Source organism: Solea senegalensis, linkage group LG17 (genome assembly GCF_019176455.1).
Source record: "Solea senegalensis isolate Sse05_10M linkage group LG17, IFAPA_SoseM_1, whole genome shotgun sequence".
Classification (NCBI taxonomy): domain Eukaryota; kingdom Metazoa; phylum Chordata; class Actinopteri; order Pleuronectiformes; family Soleidae; genus Solea; species Solea senegalensis.
Window position 1 is genome coordinate 3,790,919 of NC_058037.1, and position 27,090 is coordinate 3,818,008.

At 40.4% G+C, this 27,090-nt stretch overlaps 1 protein-coding gene and 1 long non-coding RNA gene across 3 annotated transcripts; one reads left to right on the plus strand and one right to left on the minus strand.

Moving 5' to 3' along the window:
* Positions 1–315: 315 nt before the first annotated feature.
* Positions 316–11,551, minus strand: stmn4 (stathmin-like 4). Its single transcript, XM_044049820.1, has 6 exons — positions 11,435–11,551; positions 6,991–7,053; positions 6,582–6,677; positions 5,578–5,783; positions 3,644–3,835; positions 316–1,771 (listed from the first exon to the last, which is right to left on the minus strand). The coding sequence occupies exons 2-6, from the start codon at positions 7,001–7,003 to the stop codon at positions 1,712–1,714; spliced, it is 567 nt and encodes a 188-aa protein (XP_043905755.1). The 5' UTR covers positions 7,004–7,053; positions 11,435–11,551; the 3' UTR covers positions 316–1,711.
* Positions 11,552–14,475: 2,924 nt separating this feature from the next.
* On the plus strand, positions 14,476–26,966 carry LOC122783940. 2 transcript variants are annotated; one of them, XR_006362118.1, is made up of 3 exons: positions 14,476–14,550; positions 17,590–17,718; positions 24,605–26,966. It is a non-coding gene; the product is annotated as an uncharacterized LOC122783940 (long non-coding RNA). The 2 variants fall into 2 exon arrangements; XR_006362119.1 differs by lacking the exon at positions 14,476–14,550 and adding an exon at positions 17,068–17,495.
* The last annotated feature ends 124 nt before the right edge of the window (positions 26,967–27,090 follow it).

A 27,090-nucleotide genomic window follows, 5' to 3' on the forward strand; every position in this document is an offset into this window, starting at 1 on the left:
ATGGGGACGTGTCGTCCTTGTGGGGACAAAAGACAAGTCCTCATAATGTAAATGATTATATGTTAATGTTCTATGGTTAGAATGAGGTTAGGGTTCGAGTTAGGCCTGTGGTAGTTATGGTGAAGGTTAGACTAAGACTACAGGAAAGGGTTAGGGTTAGGGTTAAGCCCTTTAGTGTGAGTGTAAGGGGAATGCATGTGTTGTATAATGTGTTCTCACTAAGATATAAAAACAGGTGTGTGTGTGTGTGTGTGCAAATCCATGCAGAATTTGTGAGAAAAAACAACAACAACAACAACAAGAGCAAAGCGTGGCTTCAGTCAAGCTGCTTTTACTGACCATGCCAAATAGATACAATCGATCCAGCCTCGTGGATATACAGCGACACACAGTTACAGCAAGTACAAAGCCCTAATGTCACCACTCCCCCGTTACAGCGCAAACACTCGAGACACTCCAACCAAGTCAGTATGACTCAACAACTCAAGCAAAAATGGAATTTGGTCGTTTACTCTTTTGTGTTTCAAATTTCCCTTGAAAATCTTTCCAAAGCGACAGTCGGAGCACAGCAGACTGATACTACAGAAAACTGTCCACATCCTTCACTCCTGCCACTTATTGTTGTTTTCCCCAGGTCCTCCTTTCTATTCTGTCTATGCAAATGTGCTTTGGAGTTGTGCTTAATGACATAAGAGTGCAATCAGTGCGCTAAAATCTAAGAGACTCGAATGCAAGTCACTCATCTACATTTACGTCCAGAAATGGCGGAATTGGAGAGAAAAGCCTGGTGTTTATGGATATTCATGAGCTGTTTTTTTACAAGCTTCGCTGAGTTTAGCGCAAACACACACACACACACACACGCACACGCACTCACACACTTGTCCCCAGACAGACTGAACAAGTCCAGAAATGCTGCAGCAAAGAGTTAGTATGAGAAATCTGGAAACAAGGGAAATCAGACTTTGTTTGAGTTCTGTTACTCGTTTCTTGTATTTGGCTGATGATACGACTTTTTAACTACATGTGTGTCCAGTGCTACTCTAACACATCACTTAACAAGTTAGATTACAACTCCCTTCTTCTGTTTGCACTCTCATTGTAAAGAAGTCCATTGTTATTGGGACTTTGGAATGGAATGGAATGGTATGGAGTCTTTATTGTCACTTATACAGAAGCAAACTTATAATTTATCTTATTGTTTATCTTTTTTTTTGTCTCTTTTTCTAACCCTATGAAAAGCTGTTGATTTAGTTGCTTTGAAAGTAAACATGACTTAATCTTCAGAGTCGGCGCCAAATTGGTTTTATTCAGTTCTGAAAAAAACCGTCCTGCTTTTTGACTGAATGAAGCTGCATTTTAATTTTGTTTTATTCCCAACCAAACGAGCACAACAGCCCCTCTTTCAAAAAAGTGAAATGTTTGTTTTGATGCCCCCCCCTCCACCCACTTTTCTTTAGAAAACAAAAAGGCGCAAGAATTCTTTGTGAATGTCAACATCAAACGTCGGCTAAACTTTGTACAGCTTGTTAAGAATCATTACAGCATACATCAAATATGAAAATTCTCTCTCTCTTGGAGTTGTTTTTGAGTTCTTTTTTCTGTCTTTACTGCACTGTTTTCAATTCTTTTGTTTTCACTGTTTTTGTTGTTGTTTTTTTTACCCCACAAGTCCCAGCTCTCTGTCGCTCCACTCCCGTGTTCCTCTCATCTACCGGCATGCTTCCTCCTTCATCTCCTTGTTCTTCCTCACTTCTTCAGCGTGTTTGTCCTGCCAGACGAACACAGAGACACAGAGACACAGAGACACTGCAGCGTTAGAGTCATTAGCATTTATGAATATGTTTGCATTTTAAAGCCTATTTGAGCCTATTTTTTTAGCATATTTCATACTCATAATAAAAAGAGTATATATCTGCAACCACAAGGCCTATTTTAATACTTTTGGTGTCATAGTAAAGGAAAAAATCATGGGATTTGTTGAGACCAGTGTAAATATTACTGGTGAAGAGTAAATGAAGATAGAACACCAAAAAAATTTAAATAATTCAGCTTCGCCTGAAAAAAATCCAAAATAAAGATGAATATCTCTCTGGAATAATGGAGAATAAGCTCTAAACTCACAAAAATCAAAGCACAGCCTGTGAACATAACCTCTGCAAAATTTGACTGTGATCAAGTGAAGCAGAACAAAATTAGAGTGATTTTTAGAGTGATTTTGGAAACATCTGTTCAATTTGGATTTAAACCATGTATTTAACTACTTTCTTCACTTTAATATATCTATTAATGTTCAATAAAACTGTTAAAGCATTGTTTCAAAGTTCCTGCAGACTTTAAAATATTTTCCTTTCAAAAAAACAAACACCAGCTGGCTCGTTTGAGACGAGTCTCTCTTCTCAGGCCCGTATCTCAGCGAGAGAACGGCCCACACGAATGAACGACATCTCATTGGCTTCCTTAAAGCCAATAGAATTTTGATTGACAGCTTCGTTGGCCAATGAGAGGCAACCGAGCGTGCGGATGTGACGCAGCTGGCTGCTGCCTTAGGATAGGGTAATGCTTCTAAAAACGTGATGACGTCACCTAGAGACACCAGGGAGCGCTTGATTTTATCACAGGGAGTCAGTCTAACCGGGGAGCGGTGAAAGATAATTTTTTCACAGAGAAACATCAAAGGTAAAAGCGATTTTACAGTTGTTGTTCGGCGAACCACTCTCTGTTGTCTGTATTCTCTGGCGTGTATCTCTGTAATGCTTTGTCTTATAGTTCTGTGACATACACCATTGGAAAGGGCAGAGTCTTAGCTTGTGTTAGCGTAGTTTAGCTTTTTCTTAGCATTTGAGCCCTAGGGTGTGTGTGTGGGACAAGATGGCAGAGCGTCAGCTCCAGAAATGCGGTGATATGCGCAATAACTTTTTGGCCCATAGGTATTTACAGTAAGTTTGATGTGTAAAATAACATTTAGGTGTTATTTGAGTTGCGTTTGTCACATTAAAAGAGGTTTTTACAGATTTGTAGACCAGAAAATTTTGATACCAAGTTTTCAGTTATTTTTATTTTTTTTCAAAAATCACTTTTCCGTGATGCTTAATGAAAAATAAGTTGCGTAAACTCCGTCAGAGTCCCCCTATAGGGGGACCTTTGGGGACAAGAGGTTCCGTGGTGTCAGCAGGGAACAACACTAAAAACAGTTCTCCACCTCGTGTAATATTCATGATTACAGAAAGATTGTGCACAGTGGTAAAATACTGAGGGCTCCACAAATAAATGTCTCAATTTTAGTTTATAATGCAGCAGTAAATAATAAAAAATAATATAATGTAAAATAGCTTTTACATGCGTCTACCATGTCAAGCACAGTTTTACAGTATTTATCATTTACGTCACTAATACTTCACATACTTACTGTAAATTCACTGTGTATATAATTATAGGTAGGCTATATAATCTGCTTATGTGCAGTTTAAAATGGTCAACCTTACTTATTTTATTACTTCGGCATCAAGTTAACTACTTTCCATAGTATTACTGAGTCTAAAACCAGAGTTAAATTCCTTGTATTTGCACTTCTATGATATAAATTCATAGACGTCACTAATTCGTCTTAGTGACGTGAGAAAATTCTATTTGGAGCACGTACCTTCTCCTGCAGCCTCTCCAGCATGGCAGCCAGCAGGGCCTCCCTGTTCTCTTTATTAGCCTCCATCTTCTGCTCCAGCTTCTCCTTTGCGTTCTTGATGAAGTTGTTGTTTTCTTCGAAGGCCTTCTGGATCACCTCGCGCTCGTGCTCCCTCTTCTCCGCCAGATGCTTCAGCAGCTCAGCCTCCTGGATCTACAGAGACATAAAGTGACAGAAGGTGAGTTTTACAGACTTTAACTACTAATGATTGAAAAACAGGCTTGGAGGTTGTAGGTATGACCGTGGGCAGGAGGAGAGACACGCCTTTGTATCTGCAGCTTCTAACAAACTACAAAACACAGAGTAAAAGAGACTCATGTTGTATACATTATGCAATACTCAAAGAGGCCACTAGATGGTGCACTATACAGTCTCTGTTTTGCACAACCATAGATTGTGTATAAAAGGATGTAGTTCATAAATCTGGAAGCCAATGTGGAAGTGAAACCTGTATTCTCTTGAATAGCCATCAGGGGGAGACTCTTATTAGATTTATGAAGTCAGTAAATATGAATCACTGTTTTCGTGTCTAACTTTAATATAGCATGGTGTTTATTTTGTAAATTATAGTTGTATTGAGTGTCAAATAGAGGACATTACAGGGTTTGCAAATCTGTAGTCAATACAGCTTTCAGAATTTTGCTAGAGCAAACCATGGTCGATCTTTTTAAAGTTTCACTTCCAGCAGACATACACTCTTAAGTTCATGGACCCAGTATGCTCTCTCCTCTTTGGTAGTGTTAAGTGCACTCAAGTATTTCTTGTTTTTCAAGTTAAATGAGACACGAGACACTGACTGTTTCTACCCCAAACACAAGTCTTTTTCTGCTCCTTGTAATTTAGTTGCTTGATTGCGTTGCACTAAAAGTCAATAAGTTAGGTTGCTTCAAAATTCACCTCCAAGTTATTCACATTTTCATGAAGGCAAAGGCCTTTAGTCTGGTTCCTGAAGACGTTTCCATTATTGACTGACTGGATCTTAAACTGGACTAAGTCTTGCAGAACCAACAAATTTCCCATTTTCATACCTCGGGATTGAGATTGAGAAGTGTGTTTACAGTTACAGCAACCAGGCTCTGATTGGACAATACCAGCTGTCAATCTCACTGGTTTCCGATCAAATGTGCCAGGTTTTATCATCTATTCTCCTCTCAGTGGGAACAAATTTAAACTTACTTCATTAAAGTAGAACAGAAACCTGTGATTGAGACCGTGAACTCCTGTTTACTGACGTTACAGTGGAAAGAAGGTTAGAGATACAGATACAGGCTCATGTTTCCATAGACTTTCATTTAAACTCAGTTCTTTTTACAAACAGCGGAATCGCCCCCTGGTGGCTTCACTGGTGGCTTCACGTTTCACACTGAAGGACTATGTCTATTTTTATATACAGTCTATAACACAGGCACCTGAAACAGTGGTGACCTGGTGATGGATTGAGCTGATATGAGAAGAGCAGATCTTCAGTCTCTAAACTCTGGCTCGGCTACATGTGATCTCTCCTCACCTTTGCCCTCTCCACTCCTTCGCTTCTCTCCACCTTCCTCTTTGCTTGATGAATGCGAGCCGTTGTGTGCGTGTCGTCGCATGATTAGCTCTGTACTTTCATGTCCCTCTTTTCATCTCTCCATCCTCCCTCTCTGCTTGCGTTTCCTCCCTTCATTTCCATCCACTCTAATGCTACCTCCTGCTTTCCTTTCATCTATTCCCACTCTTTTCCTCCTTGGCTGATAAATCATGCTGCATACAAAGAGCGTTGGCAGACAATTGACAATTCCTCAACAAGCTGCAAATAGCTCGGGTTACAGTTTAGGGTGAGAACATTTGGGTTCGTGTCACGATGCACATTTTTTTTTGGATTATCCACTCCCACACCGTCCACTTCTCTCCCTCACCTTTCGCCTCTCCTCGGCGGCTTCCAGTTTCTTTTGGATTTCCTCCAGGGACGGGTCACGGCGCTGCGGCATGCAGGTGTTGAGCTCTGGCACGCCGTCAAAGGACGGGGGCTTGAGAATGACTTCGAAGGCCTGGCCTGATGCCCGCTTATTCAGTTCAATCACCTCCACATCCTTCATGACGCACCAGCCCAGGTCCACTGCATCTGTGGTGTCGGAATCAGGCTTCACTTTATTTTATGATATTTGTGTAGAAATAACAAACGTGAATCTGTGGTTGGGAGAAATGTCAAATATGCTCGGACAGAAGAGGTCGACTGATGTGGGTTTTTATCTATTGACTGATAATAATGCTGATTTTTAGAGATCAGGGCTTATGACGTATAATTAATGCAGATGTTTTTGGCTCATACATTTATTTTCATACATTTATTTTCTTTTTTTCTCCATCTGATCAGATATAACTGTTCAATGATAACAAATAACACGATCAAATTGAACATGGTCTGTCTATACAATCTATATTTTAGGTTCACTGCAGTGCAATTAGATACTGTGTTTTATATGAATGAATAATTGTATAAAGTAAATATTTAATACAGGAAACAGGTCATCAAAAAACTAAAGAAATATCTTTTTGGATGAAAAATGTAGTTTTAATGACTTTATCAAGTTTCTGAGAACAAAAATGCACAATTAATAATCCACCAATGTCGATTATTAAAAAAGGCAAATATTGGCCTGGCCTATTGATCGGTATACTTCTGTTAGAGAGACAAACTGTGGCCTCATATCATACCTTTCTGTGCTTATGTGTGTATTTAAATATTTGTGTATACTTACTTTTAATTTGCTTTTTTTTTTATTTTTATTTTATTTATTATTTTACCATAGCATTTATTTAGTTTTTATACTGAATATCTGCGGGACTGCTTTTTTAAAAAATTATTCTGATAAACACGTTAAATAATAATGAATAGGAACAACATTTTATGTAGATTTACCTTCTGCCTTATATGTCGGCTTATCGATGGTCCGAGGGTTCAGGCAGGAGCAGAACAGAGACACCAGGGGGAGCTCTTTGACCTTCTCTTTGTAGGCTGAGGACACACACACACACACACACACACAGGACATTGTGTTGACTCAAACCAAGTGATGAACAAGCATTTTCAGGAGTGATGATGTCATTCTCCTCAATGTCAGACAGTCACAAGTCATTGTCATGGCAACACACAGTAGTAATAATGATGATAATGATGTGGTCCGTGATCCAGATCATAAATCTGTTCTGGTTTTCATGTGTATCATCTCTTCAGTATTATTATCAGTGGACTGTGCAGAGTGAAGGAGAGTGAAGGAGAGGGGAGGTGTGCAGTGCAGAGCAGGAGTTTGTGCTGTGGCTGCATTTACCTGCCAGAGTCATCTTCTCACTGCGTCTGTTTGTCTCCAGGGATGCTCACTGTCCTTCTCACTCTGTCACAGACACACACACACACACACACACACAGAGGGGAACCATTGAATGAAACAGCTTTGACAGGAGTGGCAACAGAGAGAGAGTTAGTGAGACAGAAAACTGCAGCACACTTGTGTAAGCTCCTCCCATTAAGGTCTATTTCAGCCAATGAGAAATCAGCGCTTTATCAACTACTTCTGCAAATCTGGGCTACAATAGAGGGATCGTCTTCTAAAGAATACAGTAGTGTCACTATGAATGCTGGGAAAACTGAGGGAATCCATCACAATTTCACAGGTTTTCCATAAAAATTTAAATTATTGAAGTGTTCTATCTGCTATTACAATGCCAATATAAGAAAATATCATTTACTTGTGCTAATTGTGTGCAAAACAATATGGAAACTTTTATTGTCATTGCATTTGTCTCTGATAAAGGACTTCTCTGTGACTGCGTCTACAAAAAAAGACTCGAACAAACAATAACAAACAGAGTTGAATAACGTGTCGGTATCTTCCGAGACGCTTTCTTTCTTTTACGATCAAGCATTTTAGCTCAACATCACCATAAATTTGCATATTCATTAATAATAGCCACTGTAGCTATGAACACTCACATGTTTTAATGTGCAAATTAAAAATGTGCATAAAATAGCTGCTTGGGGACTCTCTGTATGAGCACTTTTAGTGCACATTATATTATGTATATATATATATATAGCTATGAGGCTGTCGTGTCAAACATTATGCACAGCGATGCCCAGAAATCCAAACAACACTCAGCGAAACACATTTTTGTGTGGAATGTGACTTTAAACCTATTTTGTTCTGGTGTTTCTGCGCGGCCATCTGCGCTGCAGTGAATCACAGCTGTGACACAAGTGGGAGGAGCAGCTGTAAATCTCTGAGAAGATGCAAGCGACGAGGAGGAGTAGATGTAAAAAAAAAAAACAACAACTAAACAACCACAAAACAAAGCAGGGCATCAACAGCAGCAGCCTGTCTCACCACCTGCTGAAAAATGCTCCTCAAATCTTTAAACAGAGCTGCAATATGTCGCAAAGATGACTCTGTGACACACAAATCCACATCCTGTTAATCACAATATAACGATCACAACATAATGATGATAGAACTGTGCTGTGTAAAACTCTCCGGGCACCAGCTTTGTTGTTTTTATGTCACATTCTGTGATCTTTGGCGTTTTACACTGGAATGTTTTGAATTGAATGTGTGTGTGTGTGTGTGTGTGTGTGGGACAACATGGCTTTAATCAACCGCATCTCCATCATTTTTGAGACATCTGTTATGAGGAGACAGAAATACACGATTCCAATAAATGAGTTCAAGATGTCGATCTATAAAAAAAAATAATATATATATATATTTTCAGAGATATTGGAATGTTGGTGTTGTTCCTGGGCTGTAACACCAAACATGGCCACAAGGGGGTTAAGTGGGGACGCTCTCATTAGGTATTTCAAGAATAGCTTTAAAACTTTAAGAGGGTTTTCATAAAAACAGTTCCCAGGAGCCCTGTCACAGCTCGGGGGGCCCAACAAATCACAACATAAATAATCTCAAGGCATTTGAAGACACATTTTACTGAATTATAGAAAGAGAGAGAAACCCAACAGTTCACTCAAAGAGCAAACACTTGTTTTATGACAGGAGTTAATGAAAAATATGATACTAAGCTACTGTGTCTTACACATGAATACCTGCTGTCAGCAAAATGGATCACCCTGCAAGTGCTGACCTTTTCACAGCCCGGTTGCTCACCTTTATTAAGTTTGCTTTAATTCTAGGATTCTGTAACATATGCGGCCTCATTATGCACCAGAGTCACACTCCCTGTGTTCAAGAAAAACAGCAGAGGGAGAGTTCAACTTTATAAAAGCTAATCTGCACCACAGTGTGGGACAGAGAGTTTCCTGATGTGGGAATAATTGAGTCAGGCAGCTGTGATGGGACGTGTCTACCTGCTCCCAGTCACTCACCTCCCCATTCATCTCTCCTTTCATTATGTAAATCAAGTCATCTGAGAGAGAGAGAGAGAGAGTGTAGACAAGACTAAAGGTGATTTTGCTTTGTTATTGCATGATAATATTCCAGCATGATGGAAATCAAATGATCTGAGAGAGCGAGAGACAACACCTCTGCACCTCATTTAGGTCCTTTCAGCCTTTACTTTACATGTGTCCTGGTGTGGGAGGATTTGACAAATCACAGGACAGTCCAGAGACAGAGAGAGAGCAGACGCTCCTATTGGCTGCTGTACTTCTACAAACAATCTGCGTACAAGATCACTGCAGCAACCAGCCACAACTTCCTATGCTGCAAAAACAGCTAAAACAATGCTATAAAATGCATCACAACCGGAGACTGTGGCCTTGATATACGTGAAGAACCAGCATCAATCAACAATATGTTGTCCATTTTCTTCTAAACTGGAAGTTAATGAACTAAATTGGCATCAAGTTCTGTTAAAAAGGACCTAAAACTGTGGTGACTGAGATATTAACTCTTCAGAAAAATGTCTACTGATGGTAAAATAATAGTTTATTGCTGTTAATCAAGTGAGAAGTCAACGCTTCTATCCATCCATCTGACAAACGCTGACCTTAGGCAGACAGACGTGATATGGGCACACACACACACACACACACACACACACACACACAGCTGACTCTCCTCTGCTGAAACCACCCAGGTTGCAGATCGATGCGCTGCATCCTGCAGGAGTGCGAGTGCTCAGCGCTTCATTTCTTGTTTGTCACTGATGAAAAGCTTGTAAAGGCCTCATTACTCACACGCAACGTTCCCTTCGCGTTGATGGGAACGTCTGCGGATGGTTATGTCATCCACGGATATCAAGCTATTTCATGATATCAGTGGAATGAATGGAATTTGTGGAGCTCTTGGTCCCTCAGGTCTGCAGAGGCTAATATTTCTGAGGTGAAACTTCAGTGTCTTAAAGCATCCAGCAGCTTGTTAGCTTAGCATCAGCCTGTAAAACACCTGAAGGTCTTTCATTTAAACCGTATTTCCACATATTTATGATCTGTTGTAAAACCCAAAATGTAAGTTATGACTTGATATGTCAGTGCTAATATTTGAACCTGTAAGAAAAGCACACAACTGCTGGGGCTGTTGCCAGGCAACCAAATGAGACGTCAAGAATTTACGAGTTACGGGCAAGAAATAGGAAATCACTTCTTCTTCTTCTTTACTACATACACATAGTTCATTCCTGATCACGGCAGGAACTCTGCTTTCTGCACACGATGGGATTTTTCACATTTTATCCACAAAATTAAAACTGTGTGCTATAAGGTTTATACTGGTGCTGACAATATGGGTCCCAGGCTTGTTTGTCTGTGGTTTCCATGGTGGCCCCACCCATGTTTGCCCACATGGGCTTCCCCATGTTACTGAAACCATGGGAGACCCAGGCAGCCTGGAAGAGGGTACTGAGTGGGCACACATGGGTGGGGCCACTATGGAAAATATAGGCAAACCCCATTGTCAGCCCCGACATCAGCCTTATGGGGTCCACATGGACAAGGCTGAAGATAAACCAGCAGAAGAGGTGAATGAGTGAGGCACAATCTTACTTTGGTTCATACTTTCATTACAGACTCTAATGATGAGGAAAAGTTACAAATTAAACGCCGTGTCTACTTTAGCTTTACTTTGATCAGAGTCAGCAGCCATTTTGCTCCAAGCAGATTTTACAAGTGTTTGTGTTATTTGAGGTGCAGCACGAAGATACGACACTGTCAATGTACTTAAGTTTTTCTTTGACAGTGTTTAATGCACTTCTCAGCGCTTATACTATTTTATTCTTGCACGAAAAACACTGAATAATAACCTTAAATTTACATAAACCCACAAACATCATATTTTTGAGACATTTCTGATTTCTGATCTAAGTGGTGACAAAAGTTCGTACCCTTTCACTACATTTGCCTTTCTTTCATACACCTGAACTTAAGTATACACGTCAAATATCACACTGTAAATGACATTTCTTTCTCCTGCGATGCCCCTCTCTGACTGTCACGCACACACGCCTTTTGTCCACACAAACACGCCAAACTGCTCTTCCACTCTCCCTTAGGAGCGTGCAGTCGACCAGGTTGTGCAGACACAAAGCTGTGTGTGAACATGTGGCGGATCAATAATAAATGACAGCGGTTTGTGGGTACACAGAGTCCGATCCTGCTCTCCCTGTCCCACCTTCTCCTGCATGCCGGCTGTCGGCAGGCACCACTGCATTCGAGCAGAGACACACACACACACACACACACACGCAAGCAGGGAGCATGCAGCTATGCAATAACACTTAACCTAAGTGACACCAGGTCTGTGAGTGCAGCAGTGTGTGTGGACTTACCCCCCTCTGTCCCTGTCTTCTCTGCTGCTGCTGCTGCTGCTGCTGCTGCTGCTGATAATGACAGTGATGGTGGTGATGGTGGGCCGGTGTCTATGGTTACCCCCTGTCTGGCTGCACTGATACAGGCGCCGGGCAACAGCATCAGCAACAGCATCAACGCTGCCTCCATGACATCACCATGGAGACGTCTTATTGGTCGGAGACAATGCCAGCACAGGGGGCTCGCAGCCAATGAGAGCGGGGAGTGAGGATGGGGGGGAGGGTTGTCGGCTCTTTGTGTTGGGCTGCAGGTTTGGGTGGGAGAGAATCTCTGTTTCATTAAATGCTGCAGGAGGGTGTGATTGTGTGTGTGTACAGTATGCATGAGGTAGAATTGTTGTGTGTGTGTGCGTGTGTGTGTGTTTGCATCTCAGCAGGGGGGGCTCAGCGAGGCAGCTCACAGGAAACTAAATAATTTAGATTCAAACAGTAAAAAAAAAAAAGGCAGGAACCTTTTCTAATGTGATGCACATGCAGTTCATCGTCAAGCAGCTCTTTATTACAGCTACAAACTGCACCGAGTGCCTGAAACTTACACTGAAACTATTACAACTGTCACAATAATCATGAATTAACTATAAAAACTCTTTGCAGTTCTTACTCAAACATATTTCAGTCCCAGTCTGCATTTGTTCAACATCACATTCATGTTTACCACCAGTTTAGATTAGTTTTTTAATCTATAATCCACAACTGACTGAGTTCATATTATTATGAGTAATCGTTCAATTATGAATAATTTAGAGTTGTAGAATTAACAAGGCAAGCACATCCTTTATTTCCTGCCATTGCAGATTGAACATCTCTGAGTTTTGAAAGAACAAATAAGCACCTGTGCATTTACTGTCATTGTGTGTGTGTTTCATACACATGCATACTGTATATTTTATTGGTAAATAGATGCATTGATATATTTGAAAGTCTCAGCCACACCATAAATAAATAAATAAATAAATAAATAATTAAAATGAATGATGAATAGTTGTTTTCATTAGTTTTTTTTAAAAAACATGATTCTCAGAGTGACAGTGTCTATTAGGGCCAGCCAAAAAAAACCAAAAAAAAAACCCAGCCAATTTTGCCAGATTTATTTTATTTTATTTGTTTTTTGCCTGACTTTTTTTTTTTCTTGTGCCGGATTTTTTAATTTTTTTATTTCTTTTGCAAATACTGAACCAGTGGCTTTAGACACACAAGTGATGTCACACTCAGCTCCTGTAGAACGCTGCACCAGCTCAAAGATGAATTTGTGATGCGCTGCTGTTTAGTGTAGTTTAGTTTATGACATTTCTTATTTATTAAAATCAGGGACAATGTACGACATGAAGTGACTTCAGTAAGAGAACATGCTTTGTACCACACACGGCACAGTGAATAAAGGACTGTTTAAGATATTCAAGTATAAAAGACATGTATCCTGTACAGAATATCAGAGTTTAAGATACATGTATCTAAACTTATAGAAAAAAACTGATACAAAGTGTCAAATAAATGCTGACAAGAATGATTCATTTACATATTTTCATCACATTTTCTGCTCGATGAAGGGAAACCTTTCAGATTCATTCCAGTCACTGATGGCCTTAAAGGAGTAGTCCATGTTTGTTTTTAATCTGCTAAATGACACAACCTCCAGACGTCACTTATGAACTTGATGTCATTTATCAGAGGGAAGGGAATATGAAATGAGAAAAAAAGACTGTAAAAAAAAATAAACAAATAAACCAAAAACCGGAGAGGGAGAGCGACACATCTGATGTCACCGCCCCTTTGATCCTGTATTCAGCTCACACAACCGACACGGTGTCACCATGTCGTCCACTGGCACAGGACATGAAAGAGCGAGAGGAGGGAGAGAGAGAGAGATGCATGAGGTCACACTAGGGTGTGTCCTGTTGTTGCTGACTCTCCCCTCTTCTCCTCTCCCCTCCTCTCCCCTCCTCTCCTTTATGGTAAACCCACGTGTGACACTAGACATCGCACACATACTGGAAATGAGATCACCAGTGTTTGAGAAGAAAAAGGAACATGAAAGGAGGAGGAGGAGGTGATGATAAAGATAAAGAGAAGGGAGGCAGAAATACGATCAAACACTTTTATTTCAGTGATTCTGGTAGGACCATGATAAGAGGGAGGACCAGAGCAGAGGAAACACAAGCAGGGAACACCAACATGAAACATTCAAGCATATTGAGAATGCACAAGGGGAAAAAAAACAAAGCTCCAAGGACGGAGGATGGAGAATCACATGCTTTTTTTAGAAGAATATAGAGAGCTGAGACTTCTCTGCACAGATGCAGTTTATCTGATGCTCTGGTCAGACTGTGCCTCTTATAATACCTTTTAACCTTTACACCAGACTCAATCTTTCTCTTGAAGTACTCACACACTCACAGACACACTCACCGGGCAGACACACACCCGCTCTGAGCCCTCGTGGCCTCCTGTAAAAACACAAGCAGCAGCAGCAGCAGCAGCAGCAGCAGCAGCAGCAGCAGCAGCAGCAGCAGCAGCAGCAGCAGCAGCAGCAGCAGCAGCAGCAGCAGCAGCAGCACGAGCACTCCTGATCAAGAGTCTGACATCATCTCTCAGTATCTCAGGATGAGATCATCCCATCTAACTACTGCTCTTACTCATCCACAGTGTGTGTGTGTGTGTGCGTCAAGAAGTTTTGTGAATATATGAAGTGAGCGTGTGCACGTGCTGCTGAGCTCGTGCACATGACCACTGCAGTAGCACAATTTAATTATAGGTAAAATACTCCACAGAGTGATCTAATAGAAGCTGAAGGGCTTTTACTGTTATTGATTTGTGACAGGCAGGGCTGTGGTGTTAAAGGCATAGTTTGGATTATTGCATATACTAGTATAATATAATACTTTGCATGTTCAAATGCCAAAAAAAGAGTTAGAAATGAACTGCCCATCATGTCAAATGAAGGTGTTTTTCTCATCATGTGATGATGTCACTTCCTATTTAGGTCACTTCCTCTTTGGAGTCACTTCCTGGATAAAGGCCTTGTGAAGCATGCTTTGATGGTCGTAATCCATATGCATCCACGGTGAAGCAGCGATGTCGTAAGTCGATTGTTCGATGTCACTCTTTAACAAATGAAACACTTTGAAGTTGTGTTAGTTGTTTAAAGTTACAGCACATACTGTTTTGTTCTGTTGTTTGACTGATATCCAGTCAAACTGCTGAAGGAGTTTTCCCACTTAAACATTTTGATTACAGTCTCACTAAAAGCTTTCTCTCTCTCTCTCTCTCTCTCTCTCTCTCTATATATATATATATATATATATATATATATATATATATATATATATATATATATATGTATATATATATATATATATAATGAAAATGACATTTGGTTTATTATGTTGTCACACAGCTCTTTTCTAAAGCAGTGTTATGCTGAGTTATACCTTTAAAGGACTGTGTCTGAATGCATAGTAAATGACAAAAATGGACGGTTTACACTATACAGTTGAAATTGTATCCATTTGTTTTCTTTGAAGGGGCCATAACACATTCTCTCTGTTGTGCTTATGTTAAAAAATGATTTTATATCAAAACATTTGGAGATGCAAAACAGGATATTTGAGTCAGACAAATATGACAAACATCCAGGATTTTGGATTGGAATGGAGATGAATTTTCCGTCTCTCTCTTGAAACAGTGTGATGATGTTGTTTTCTGTAGGCAACACTCACACATTATACCAAAGTATCCCACCTCTGTGGCTCTTGCTGAGCTTTCTTCCATTTTCCTTTCTTTAAAAAACGTATTTATTTATTATTTATTGAAGTTATTGCTTTACCAGAGATCTAAGTACAGGGGGTGTTGTTATGTGTACTGTTTGTAAAGCCCACTGAATCCTTTATCCTCCACATGAGGTTTCACGGGGGGGGGCTGGAACCAATCCCACCTCACATGGGGCGGAAGGCGGGGACAAACAACCATTCACTTCACATTCAGAGTGCCCTATTTATTTCATTTGATTTGAAGTGCCTCGTACGTCAATGTCAACAAAGCCTAACTACACCTTTTAAGGCGAAACACAGCAGTGCCACACCAGCTTTTATCTGACGCGTGCTCTTTTTCTCCTGAACTACAGATGGGTTTGGAAGGTGAACATAGTGGTATAGTGGGTAGCACTGTTGCCTCACAGCAAGAAGGTCCTTGTCTGTGTTGAGTTTGTGTGGGTTGTGTCACGGTGCTCAAAACAAGGCATGGACAGTGAATCTTCTGGGCTCTGCTCAGTGATGCTCTCTATATGAATGAAGCTTCCTAGTTGAGAGGTTTAAAATGCAAAGGATGAATTTCCCCTCAGGGATTAATACATTTACTTAACTTAACTTAACTTAAAACGGTGTGTAGCTCAGCTGAAGCTGGGATAAGTGGCTTAATAAGCCTGTTTAAATGAATCCTCATGATAACTTTAACACAGATGTTTAATTATGAACTCGTGTTGGTATGACTGACAGAAACAACGTGAGATGGTGTTGGCCTCGTGCACTGCACGGGCATCACGTCTCACAGGAACGTCTGCCTGGTTCAGTCTGTTACCATGGGAACAAGAGAACTGACAGACTAGTAGGTAGAAAGAAGTGAACGACACGCAGAGAAAGTCTATTGCAATTGACTCTTTCTAATGGAATATTTGGTACAGGCAGCTGTAGCAGCTGAAATCCCCTGCAGCGTCTCATGTACTACAGAGTTTATGCCTGGGCACCCTGTAGATACTCAGCTATATGGTTATTATGGGATGCCTGTAGCTCTTGTTGAGATTAGCTTCCCTGGTCCACTTATAGTTTATGTCCATCTTGAATTAAAAAGTCCCAAACAGTATATGCAATAATACTAAATATTATAAGTAATACTCTCAATACAGTATGTATTTATTTGAGAGGGGGAAAAATGAATTAAACTCAGGCTGTGATATATTTTTAGATATGTAAATTGGAATTTGGAGTGAGTGTGCACAGCTTTAGTCAAATTTGGCATAGGATTTACTCTTTTTCAGGCATGAAATGTGTTTTATGAATAGAATATTGTGCTTTTGTCTCTTTGTTGTTGTAAAATGCATCACTTGCATCTGAACATACTTTACTGTCCTGTATTATTATTCAGTTTGGCCTTTTTGTTTGTAAAATATTACATTTCTATTGTTTTTTCAAAGACTTGTGACAGTTCCTGTTTTATTTTGTAGTTTACTGTGTGTCTTGTTTTACTTCCTGTTGCTGTTTAACTTCCTTTGCAGTTACATGTGATTCACCTGTGTCCAATGAGTTCCACCTGTGGGACTCACTCATGTGTTCATGTGTTCCTTCATGTGTTTTGTTTGATTTTTATTGGATTCCGTTTCTTCCCGTGGATTTTGTATTCCTGTATCATTCAAAGTAAGTTTTTGTCTTTGTTATTGACGACTATTCTTTGCGTCATTGACCTGCTCTGTTTAAACTTAAAGCTGCAGTATGTAACCTATGATGTCATTTGTTGTGATTTAGAGTTCAGGGACAGATCTGATGTAACTTAGTTTTTTGGTTAGTTTTTTTAGACAAAGTTCAATCAGTAGACATGATGAACTTTCACAACATAGAAATGATGTAATGCAGTCGCTCACTTTACGATCTCAATGTCGTTTTCTTTTTAGATTTCAAAGTTAAATAGAACAGTTTTAACAGAAACATTTGTACGGTTATACAAAGGGAAACCTCTTCATAATTCATAATTCATTGATGACAGAGGAGCCACATGTGGTTTATCAGTGGTGCCATCTTCTGGCCAATCTCAGTCATGTTATTTGGTATAAAACTGTCACTCTGATTACACAAAGCCTTTCATGTTGAGATCAGTGTCTAACCCGAGGAACCCTTCACTTTTAACCTGGCATGCAGCGCTGCTCAGGTATCAGATATCTGCACTCACTACCTCTGGCTTTAGTTTTCACTCGTGTACCATCAGCCACTCCCCCAAAAAAGAATCTCCCGGGTGCAGGAGAGTGTTGAGGTCAGAGGTACAGCATCTTTTCTGTATTACATGTGCATTTGCTTTGATGGTTTTATTGGATTTTTTTTTCTTTTTTTTTCTTATCTCTCAATGTTTTGCAGATGCTGAAGGCGTGTGTGCGTGCACGTGTATATACAGAGAGCCGTGGGGTCAGGCGTGTAAGACGAGAGCTTTGCAGCGATGACAGTGTGATGGTTACGACTCTCCTGTGTGATGGACGTGATGTACAGGTCAGTGAGACTGAGGCGTTCCTCAAAGACATTGTTGACTTAATAGTTTCCTGTGAACATGACAATCACTCGCCTGTCGCTCTCACCGGGCGCCTCGTGGCATCTCTGTGTGAGCAGCTGTTATCATGTGAGGAGGCAAAGATAGATAGATAAATAAATAATATAAAAGAGACGGTGTCGATTTTATGGTGTTCAGAAACGAACGCCTCCTGCCTCCACCTGTGTTTCCTTTATTATCGTCAAGTCATTTTATGGGTTTGGTGCTTTGTCACCATCTGCTGCCTAGAAAATAGATGACTCTCTTTTTTTCTTTCTTCTCCTCTCATTAATTCAGCAGTGTCTTATTATGATCTGAACTTCCTCTCAGCAGTTACAGCATCCACCGCACAAATGCTCCCTGATGTAGTCATTATTACCCGCAGTGACACAGTCATTTTCAAGACTTCATGTGACTCAGCAGAAAAGTGTTGTAAAACGATATTATTTCCCATGAGAGAACCATTATGATATTAATGACTATAATAAATATAGTGTTCTTTTTAGTTCCTTGACGCATATGGAAGTAAATAAATAAGTGAATATTTTGGAATAATGTGTGAATGTAGCTGCAGCTCTAATGATTATGTTTAGAAAACGGAATGGAACATTAAAACTGCTCCACATTATCTTAAATATTGTGGTCAATTTATCTGAAGACGAGTTGGAAAAAAGATGCAACGCAAACACAGGTTGTTAAATTAAATAATTAAATCTCCAACGGGCCCAGAAGTCGTATCCACGGCAACTGTTTTCACTTTAGAACTGAGGTGAACGTCGTGTCAGAGACGCATGACCTTCTTTCCCCCAGCACATGCACGTGGACACCATACGGGGATCACGCTCTCTTCTATACATTCACAAATAAATCAAATCATAATCGTCATCCTCCGCAGAAACAGAGCACCGCCGATCTCTTTAGAGCTGTTTATGGATCAGTCGTGTGATGTATTGAATAAGAGCGTCACATTAAAACTCCGAGCCATGAACACTCGGTGAAAGCCAGACCTCCTCTCTTCACATCTGTGGATTGTATATAAACCAGTGTGAGCTGCAAGTGTCGAGACGAGGACATGAAATCCTTCACAGGCTTCACAGGCAACACTCTGCACTGGTGTCTGTAGCAGAGACATCACAGCTGGAGCGGCTCAAACCCAGATGTCCGGTTGGTGATGAGTTTTTCCTCTGCAACACCTCCACTCGCTGTAATATCCCACAGGCTTATGTTTGAAAGCTTCTCTACGCGGAGAGTTTCCATCATCTGTTAATTTGTAGTGAACGCTCACAAGCCGCGCACAGGAGCAGTGGACAGCACATCTATTGGGTGGACCCTGACCTTTGACCTGTCCCTGGATTTGAACCAATGGCCATCCGGTTACAAGCCCAATTCCTTTCCCATAGGCCATGGCTGCCATTAGTGAGTTATATTTAGTTTTTTTTCCATATTTCTTTTTTAACATCTGTGCTTATGATCTTCATTTTATGAAATATCTCCATCGTCCAAGCGAGAAAACACAAACTAAAACAATCAAACGAACTCGCTAAGCCAGTAGGTGGCGATGAAATCCTAATGAATGATTCGTCAAACACAAGAGAAGATCGTGCTGAACTAGTGTGTGTCATCGTTGTGGTTTCGTGGCAGATGGTCGCTACACAAAGAAATAATGGTTGTGTGAAGTTTCAACGTCAACACAAAGATACATGGATAATATGTGCAGTGGAAAATACTTTGTGTTTAGAGGAGTGGCCTGAGCTGTAAACACGGTTTAAACTAGAATGCACTCACTTTACAATGAGCAAAATTATCCCTCACATTAACCTTCCCTTCCAAGTGTGTTGGTGAACCTATGAAGCAAACCGTGCGATTGCACAATGAGACAATTAAGTATAATTATTCAATCTTCCGTTTCAGCCATGTATACTGCAGGTTAATAAGTGAGGCTGTTCATTTAGTAGTTAGTAAGAGATTAACCCTCAAGTGTGTGTGTGCGTGTAATGAGGGATTTGAGGGGTGTGGTATATTTTTAAAGATGCACAGTGGGCAGATTGTGAAAGGCTAAAGGACGTCCAACACCCCACTGAGACGCTTTTATGTGTGTCCTTTGCTTTTCCACCAAAAGCCAAGTGACCTGTGAACAGCAGGAGAGAGAGAGCAAAAAGACAAAGACACAATAGTTAGAGAGAGAGAGACAGAAAGAGAAACTAAGGTGATTTAAAGCTGCAGTGGTTTTGGTGCTTTTCTTTTTTGTTGTTCAAGCTCTAGTATGTATAGAGCAGCGCAGGGGTGAGACGGGGCATTTATCCGACTCACCAGCAGTGGAATTAATGTCCGTTTACGTTTTCAGTCGAACTCCAAACCTTGTTTGCGGTCGTCTCGCTTTACTAGCACAATGTTGCTTTAGCCTCCCTCTGTCTTGACATAAAACAAATCACTTCCTGTGTGCAGCACAGCAACACGCCATGTAAACACTGCCACACTGAGAAACACAGACATTGTGTGAACTCCCTCCCACCTGTTTAATAAATGACTTCAGTCCTTTACTGTAACAAAGGCATATTTTAAGCCAGCACCCACAATTAGAAACAGAACCAGGTGGTGACCCACTGAATAAACAAAGAGCGCAGGTCACACTGGGGACGACCTTTGACCCACTCCGGCAAATGGGTTTAATCTCCAGGGGAAGCACAAGGTCTTACCTTTTTCAGACTGAGCATGTGTTTTTGGGGAGAAACTACTGTCATGGCTCATTTGCTGAAATGTACCCCCCCCTCCCCCCATTTATGACTACTGTTGACCTCCTGCCACATGGCTGTGAGGGCAGAATAGTGTTAAACCTCAGCCGTGAACTCTGAGACCAGTTTGTGCACACGGACAATGTGAAGACAAGGCCGTCGCCACATAATTAGGTGATTATGTGTGTTTGCACTCGGCTCTGATGAATCCCTTTTTTACACAGAGGATCAAATGTGTAAGTGTCACCGGTTTTCACGGCCTGCAGCTTAACTGTTCAGTCTAACTGCTCCCATTAGTCACCTCCAGCTGTTTTCCAGCAAAAACATTCGTTTTTATCATCTAATGAGTAAAACAGAAATAAAAAAAGATGCCTATAGGGTTTACGATGATAAGACGGCCAGACAATTAACTTCATAAAACTTAATGTCACTATTTGTCTACTAATATTAGGAAAACTGGAAGTCATTTGCCACTAATTGCTTTTATCATTGTGAACTCATGTCTTCAGTAGTTTAGCTGAATGAGCTGAACTTCTAATTTCTAAATATTAAGATCATTCTAAATAACCCTTTGTCTTATTAATACAGAACCAGTGTGTGTTGTATGTTATATTTTTAGGACATTTTTCTGTCTGAAACACTGACCCTGTCAGGACATGTAGTCCTCATGGAGACCAAAACCTGGTCGTAATGAGGCAGAACCTCATGTCTGAGGAAATGGTTAAGTTTAGGGTTAAGATTTGAATTGTGGTTAGGGTAAAGTTAGGGTTGGGCATTAACTGGTTATGGTTAAAATGAGGGATTACAATTTGTTTGGGCTGTCCAAATAAATGGAGGTCAATGCAGTGTCTATATAGTAGAACTGTGTTTGTACTTGAGTTTTCTATCACAAAGTTTGTAAAATGAGTTAGTTTTAATTAGTTTTTAGAGCAGGTTTTTTTATTTTTTATTTTTGTAAATGCTTAGTTTTAGATATTATTTGCCAGGTGCAAGATTCAAAAAGTATTGTGTCTCAAATACAATCTTTCAAAATTGCTGGCAGAGAAAAAACTAAACAAAAACAACACTTCATATGAACCAAAAAGGCAAAACATAATAACTAAGTACATTTTTCTATAGATTTTAGTTTTATAAACACGCAATTCAGTTTCAGTTATTGTTTTTATTAATTTAAAACCATTTTTTTTTAAGTTAAAATGTTTTTTTTCAATTTGTTTTTGTTATTTCATCACTTTTCGTTCACTATAATAACCCTGCTTGAGAACAAGCTGGAGACTCATGCATCACACAGTGGTTGTTGAGTGAGTCACTTCTGCCAAGCATCAGTGCATTGAAATGTGTTTTCTTGTGATTCTTTTATAGGTTTACAAACTGTTTAGTCATAAAAGGCTGATGAATGAATAATACAGTACTGACGATGAGTCACTACTTCATACAGCCACGCTGCAGAAAAACTATCACTTTAATGTGTGTATGTATATATATATATATATATATATATATATATATTCTATATATATATAGAATAAATAGAACCATGACCATGTACACTCGTGTAGAAATATGAAGCAGCACATTGCATCCAATTAAGCCAATAATCTCCACTAAACTGTTCCACTGTAACCAAGAGCTTTGTTTCTGTGTCTGTGGAGACACGCCGTGATGTGTTTGACATCGTGACTGATGGAGGGAACTGAAGCATGACAGCGACACTAGTAAAGTGAGCTGGCAGCGAACTTTAGGTCAATTACCCCCATATTTCTGAAACACGAGTGAGGTTCTGAGACACGGAAACAAAATGTCCAAAGAAAATGGATCTACAGTCCAGTAAAAGCACCCCCAGCATCTGGGTTCCCCTCTTAAGTTCCTGCACAACTTTAGAAACTGTCCAACATGTCAGTCACAGGCCTGTGTTTCGTTTCTTCATATAATCATTTTTCCATCAATTAATCAAATTCTGTAAAATTCCAGCCAGCGTCGACGTGCAGTGTTTCATTACCGCGGAGCCATGTGATTTGAATTAGCTGTGCTCCTGTAGCTGGTGGCTAAATGGAACACGTCAACATAAGAAACATCAGACGTTGGAGTCCATGCGAGTCTCACCACCTCCTTTTTGGCTCTTGAAAGATAAATAAATAAATGAAGCAACTGAAGAATATGCAGATTTTTATCACTGTAATAGGATTTGGATTAGGAAAAATCCAAATAGACGTGCGGTAGTTTAAGCCATTGATTGAACCACAGATGTGTGCTTGTGGAAAAGTGAATTGCCCCCTTTGATCCCGGAGCCCGTCAGCTGACCACCACTCTCCAATAAACCAAGACCAGACCTTTGCCACGCCTTTGATCACCTTACACGTTGGAGGACTGCTTCCCATTTATCACCACTTTAAAGGGACGCTCGGAGACGAGATGATCCGCTGCATTCCTGAAGCATTCCTTCATGGAAGGAGCTCCCGCAAAATCACATGTTTGTGTTACGAACAAGTGTTTCGGCTTTGGAAAACACAAGGAAAGAGGAGGTCGCCTCTCTAATATGGCTGTTGCTCATGCGTGCTGGAACAGGACACGTGCTCTGTGCAGTTGTCAGGGTAGCATTCTGTGTGAGACATGAGCACAAAGAAGTGATTTATAGCCTCATCGTTTGGCTTCGTCCGACGATTATGTTTTTGCCTTGTCTCAAAACGTGAATATGGACGGATTTTTCTGTGGATGTAGGTTCATCCAAGGAGGAAATGATTAGATATGGGTGGATCCAGACATGGAAACTGAGCGAGCCCTTGGCAAAGTTCTGCACTCTCAAGTTTCAGTATGAAATGTATGTAAAGTTGAAGATGCAATTCTCATACAGGAATCAAATTACCCCTTCTTCCCTCTTATTATTATTTTTTCACTTTTTAGTTTCACCTCCAGCTTCTTACCTGTCCTGTTTCGTCTATGTGTGTGTGTGTGTGTGTGTGTGTGCTGATGGCTGAGTAACATCCTCTCCCTTATTCCACACAAATGACCTTCATCGAGTGAGGATGACTAAAGTCTGGGTGCTACATTTCCACACCCATGTCTCTGCAGACGTTGGCTTGGATCTGTGTGACATAAATGTCATCATCGCCCGCCCATGTCTGCGGTGGATTTTCCAAATCGAAATTGCAAGAAGTACAATAATGTTTTTTAAAGCCAAAATATAACTTTAGATGAATTATTGTGAGATACACACTTCTTATTCTACAGACTGAAGAGAACATCTTTGTTTCTCACAGATCTGCACAAATATCACGTTTTTCAAATGAAATGAGAATAATGATGGAGACGTTACCATTCCCTCTGAACGCCAATCATATCACAATCACAGTTCCTGTTGATCAACCTATAGTTCAGTGCTTCCCAAACTTTTTCTGTTGGGGCCCCCTTTGGAGGAAGAAATTTCCCCGGGGCCCCGCGATATTTTTGCTTTACCGATACAAATAACCTCAATAAAAAAATATGAAATGTGCAATTATAATTATAATAGCGTCATCTTTTTAAACAATAAATACATTTGGATAACAAAGAATACTTTACAAATATCAATAATTTGCTGTGCAATTCAATATTTTGTTTTGGCAAAACCAATGTTTTGAGACACAACACACAGAGAGGTCTTTGGTGGCATGTTCTGGTCTTGGGTTTTGGTCGTCGTGAATCATTGTTCCGTTCGGCTGACGTTGGCTTGTTAGTTGCACAGTTTTCTTTTTGCCCCTTTAGAAACTTCTCTATTATCCAAACCTTGTCACCAGTGTAGGTTTTGTTGTGGTACGTCACTTAAATGAGTCCAGCTTACAGCGAGACCAAAAGTTCCGCCTGCTAAACTTTAGTTGGGACGAACTAAAGCGGAACGGCACTTCCGTTGACTAGTTACGTCACTGGCGAATTTCACCACTCCTCTAAACAGCAGCGCCTCCTAGTCTGGGCAACCGATACGCTGAGCAGCTACAACAAGAGTAGTTCTTCTTCTTCTACACCTCCATATCTCACATACAGTATAAGTGAGATAGGACCATGCTATGGCCTCTTTAACAGACATTCAATCTCAATTCTGTTCACTAATCAAATTCTGATTCTTATTTCCCTCTGCCTGCAGCCTTCCCTGGTGCTGACCTCTGTCCTGTCCTGTTTTCCATCGAGCACACCCTGGATCGACTTCACTGCTGCTTCCGTTCATCTCCTGTCCTGCCCAGAACTCACTCTGGGTCACTGATGCTCCTCCCGGGTATCTGGACTCATGCTGGCCTGCTTCCCTCTCCACAGCCTTGCCTATAACTTATTGTTCCGCTGCTCCTGCCTCAGGCTCCGCTGCTGCGTCCGCTCCCTAAAACCAGAACCAGATAAGTTGATGAATTAGTTGTGCACTTTGGTTCTCGGTCCCATAAAAAGAGGGGTTGTTATAGAAAGTGGGAAGAAATCCTTACGTGTGTTATATGTAAGAAAGTAATAATATTAAGTCAGAGATTGTGAAAACATGGCTTTAATGATAGTGGTGATGAACCAGAGCAGTACCTGTTCAAATGTGAGTTTTAGGAGGTGGGAGTGGCTCTTTTCACGATAAATCTCTTGCATTTCTAACAATATCTCTTGTATTTTTTTATCCAAACACCACCAAAGTTGATGCTGCACACATTGGTGTCCTTAATAAGTTTTAAACCTGTCAAGTGAGCCAAAACAGTCAGATAGTCAGATGCTTGAACTTCAACACTGGGATGCCAACAGGCTTAGTCTGCAAACACACCAGGCTACAGCTATGTGTCGGAAAGGCTGAACATTACCAATTATAGCCAAAACTAAAGAGCCTCACTACCTCTCTCAAAAACATCTCCACTGCAGTCAAGATAGTGTGTTTTAATGGCTGAAAGAGAGGCTGTTAAAGTCAGCCACAGTTAGCTAATACACTCTCTCTCTAACATACACCATGTTGGTGGATTTAATTTAATGTATATAATGTTTTTACAACCCAATATTTTCACTTTCTGTCACTTTCTGAGTGTTCATTCTCTGTTGCTGCTCACAGCAGACACACTTTCAGCTTCAGTCTCTGAGATGTAAATATTAATAGAAAAGGTACGGAACATAGCACATTACAGATAGCGGTGAGATTATATAAGTGTAAGTGCATGACAGCAGAGTACGCCAGGTATAAGTGCAGCTCCTTGTTTCTGTGTTATGGAAACATGGGGAACCAAAAACCTATGTTTATAACTGTGACTGCTTTTAACTGCTCACATGTACGTAAACATTACATATCTCCATCCCCTGTAAGTTTATTTCTTTATCAGATAGATGTGTAATTATTATACAATCTTTATAGTGACAACACAACCGTATACATTTTCATTTAACCCGACATGAGAATGAAAAGGTTGTTGATAATTTGATATCACAAGTCTTGAGATGAGATTCACCCTGTCTTTTATTGTAAATTTTATTGTAAATTTCGTAAGCACTCACACTGCGTTTGGGTGGAAACAAATAATAAATCCCCAAAAATGTATCGATGATTTAATAAAGTGGACAATATTCAACATGAGCAGTAAATTATACTTTCAGAAAGGTATGACCCAACTCTGGCTTTCTCAGTACAAACCCCTGGTGTGTGTCTGTTCACAGCTCAGATCTTCCGTTTACTGGTCCCGGCTGGTGTTTCCTCAGCGGCATCATTTAAAAGCAGGAAGGATGGAGGCCTTCCTCCACTTTTGGGACCTTCTTTTCTCTCTGTTCCTGGCGTCTTTGTACTCCTGCTCTAAATCACGGCAGTGGAACCTGCAGGGGGCAGAGGGGAACATAAAGTATGCAACTCTGACATGCATGAAAGACTGTGACAGTGCTCCTCAGAGCAGCAGGGCTTTTTAGGAGCTGAGGAAGGACAGATGCAAATGAGATGAAAGATGGATGGATACCCTGAACTAATGTCCGCCCCCTCTGAGACGCACACGTGCAGGGAGCCTGTTTACTCGTCTTCCTTTTAAATAATCCCCTAACTATATATATCTAGAGTTTCACCAAAGATATATGACACTTTAAGGTCAGAAAGGTTCATGTAATTATTTCAAATTTGAATGGATAGTGTTTGTTTTCAAAAGCCAAACTACAATTCAAACATACAGCAAATGTTATTATAGATAATGTATCTGAAATAATCTGAATATTTGTGAGAAGCCTCCTCATCTGTTTCCCCCTGGTGCGCGAGCGAAACAGTGAAAGTTATAAGAAAATGCTGTTTGCCACAGGTCTGGTTTGAATTACCCCACCACCACTACCTCTTCCTTGAATTCCTTGAGTGTTATCATGACTGCCTCACTGCTTTTTGTTTTTAAAGGTTGATGAGTGCATTTTCACTTGCTGCTTCCTTTCAGCAGATACTTAAAAGTCTCAGCGAAGACCAGGCAATCAGTTAGGAAAGGAGCTGTGTGTATGTGTGTTCTTGTATGGGTCCCTTTGTGAGGACCAAACACTTATACAGTAGGAATGAGGACATTTTGGGAAAGTGAGGAGATTTTGGCTGGTCCTCACATTCTGGCTCCCCTTTAAATGTGACTTGATTTTTGGGTGAGGTTTAGGTATTTAGTTGTGATG

Excerpts from the sequence above, each read along its gene's own strand:
- stmn4 (XM_044049820.1), bottom strand. Across the intron at positions 3,836-5,577 it reads CCGCCGAGGAGAGGCGAAAG|ATCCAGGAGGCTGAGCTGCT; the intron begins GTGAGGGAGAGA and ends ATGTCTCTGTAG. Across the intron at positions 1,772-3,643 it reads TGGAGAGGCTGCAGGAGAAG|GACAAACACGCTGAAGAAGT; the intron begins GTACGTGCTCCA and ends TTCGTCTGGCAG.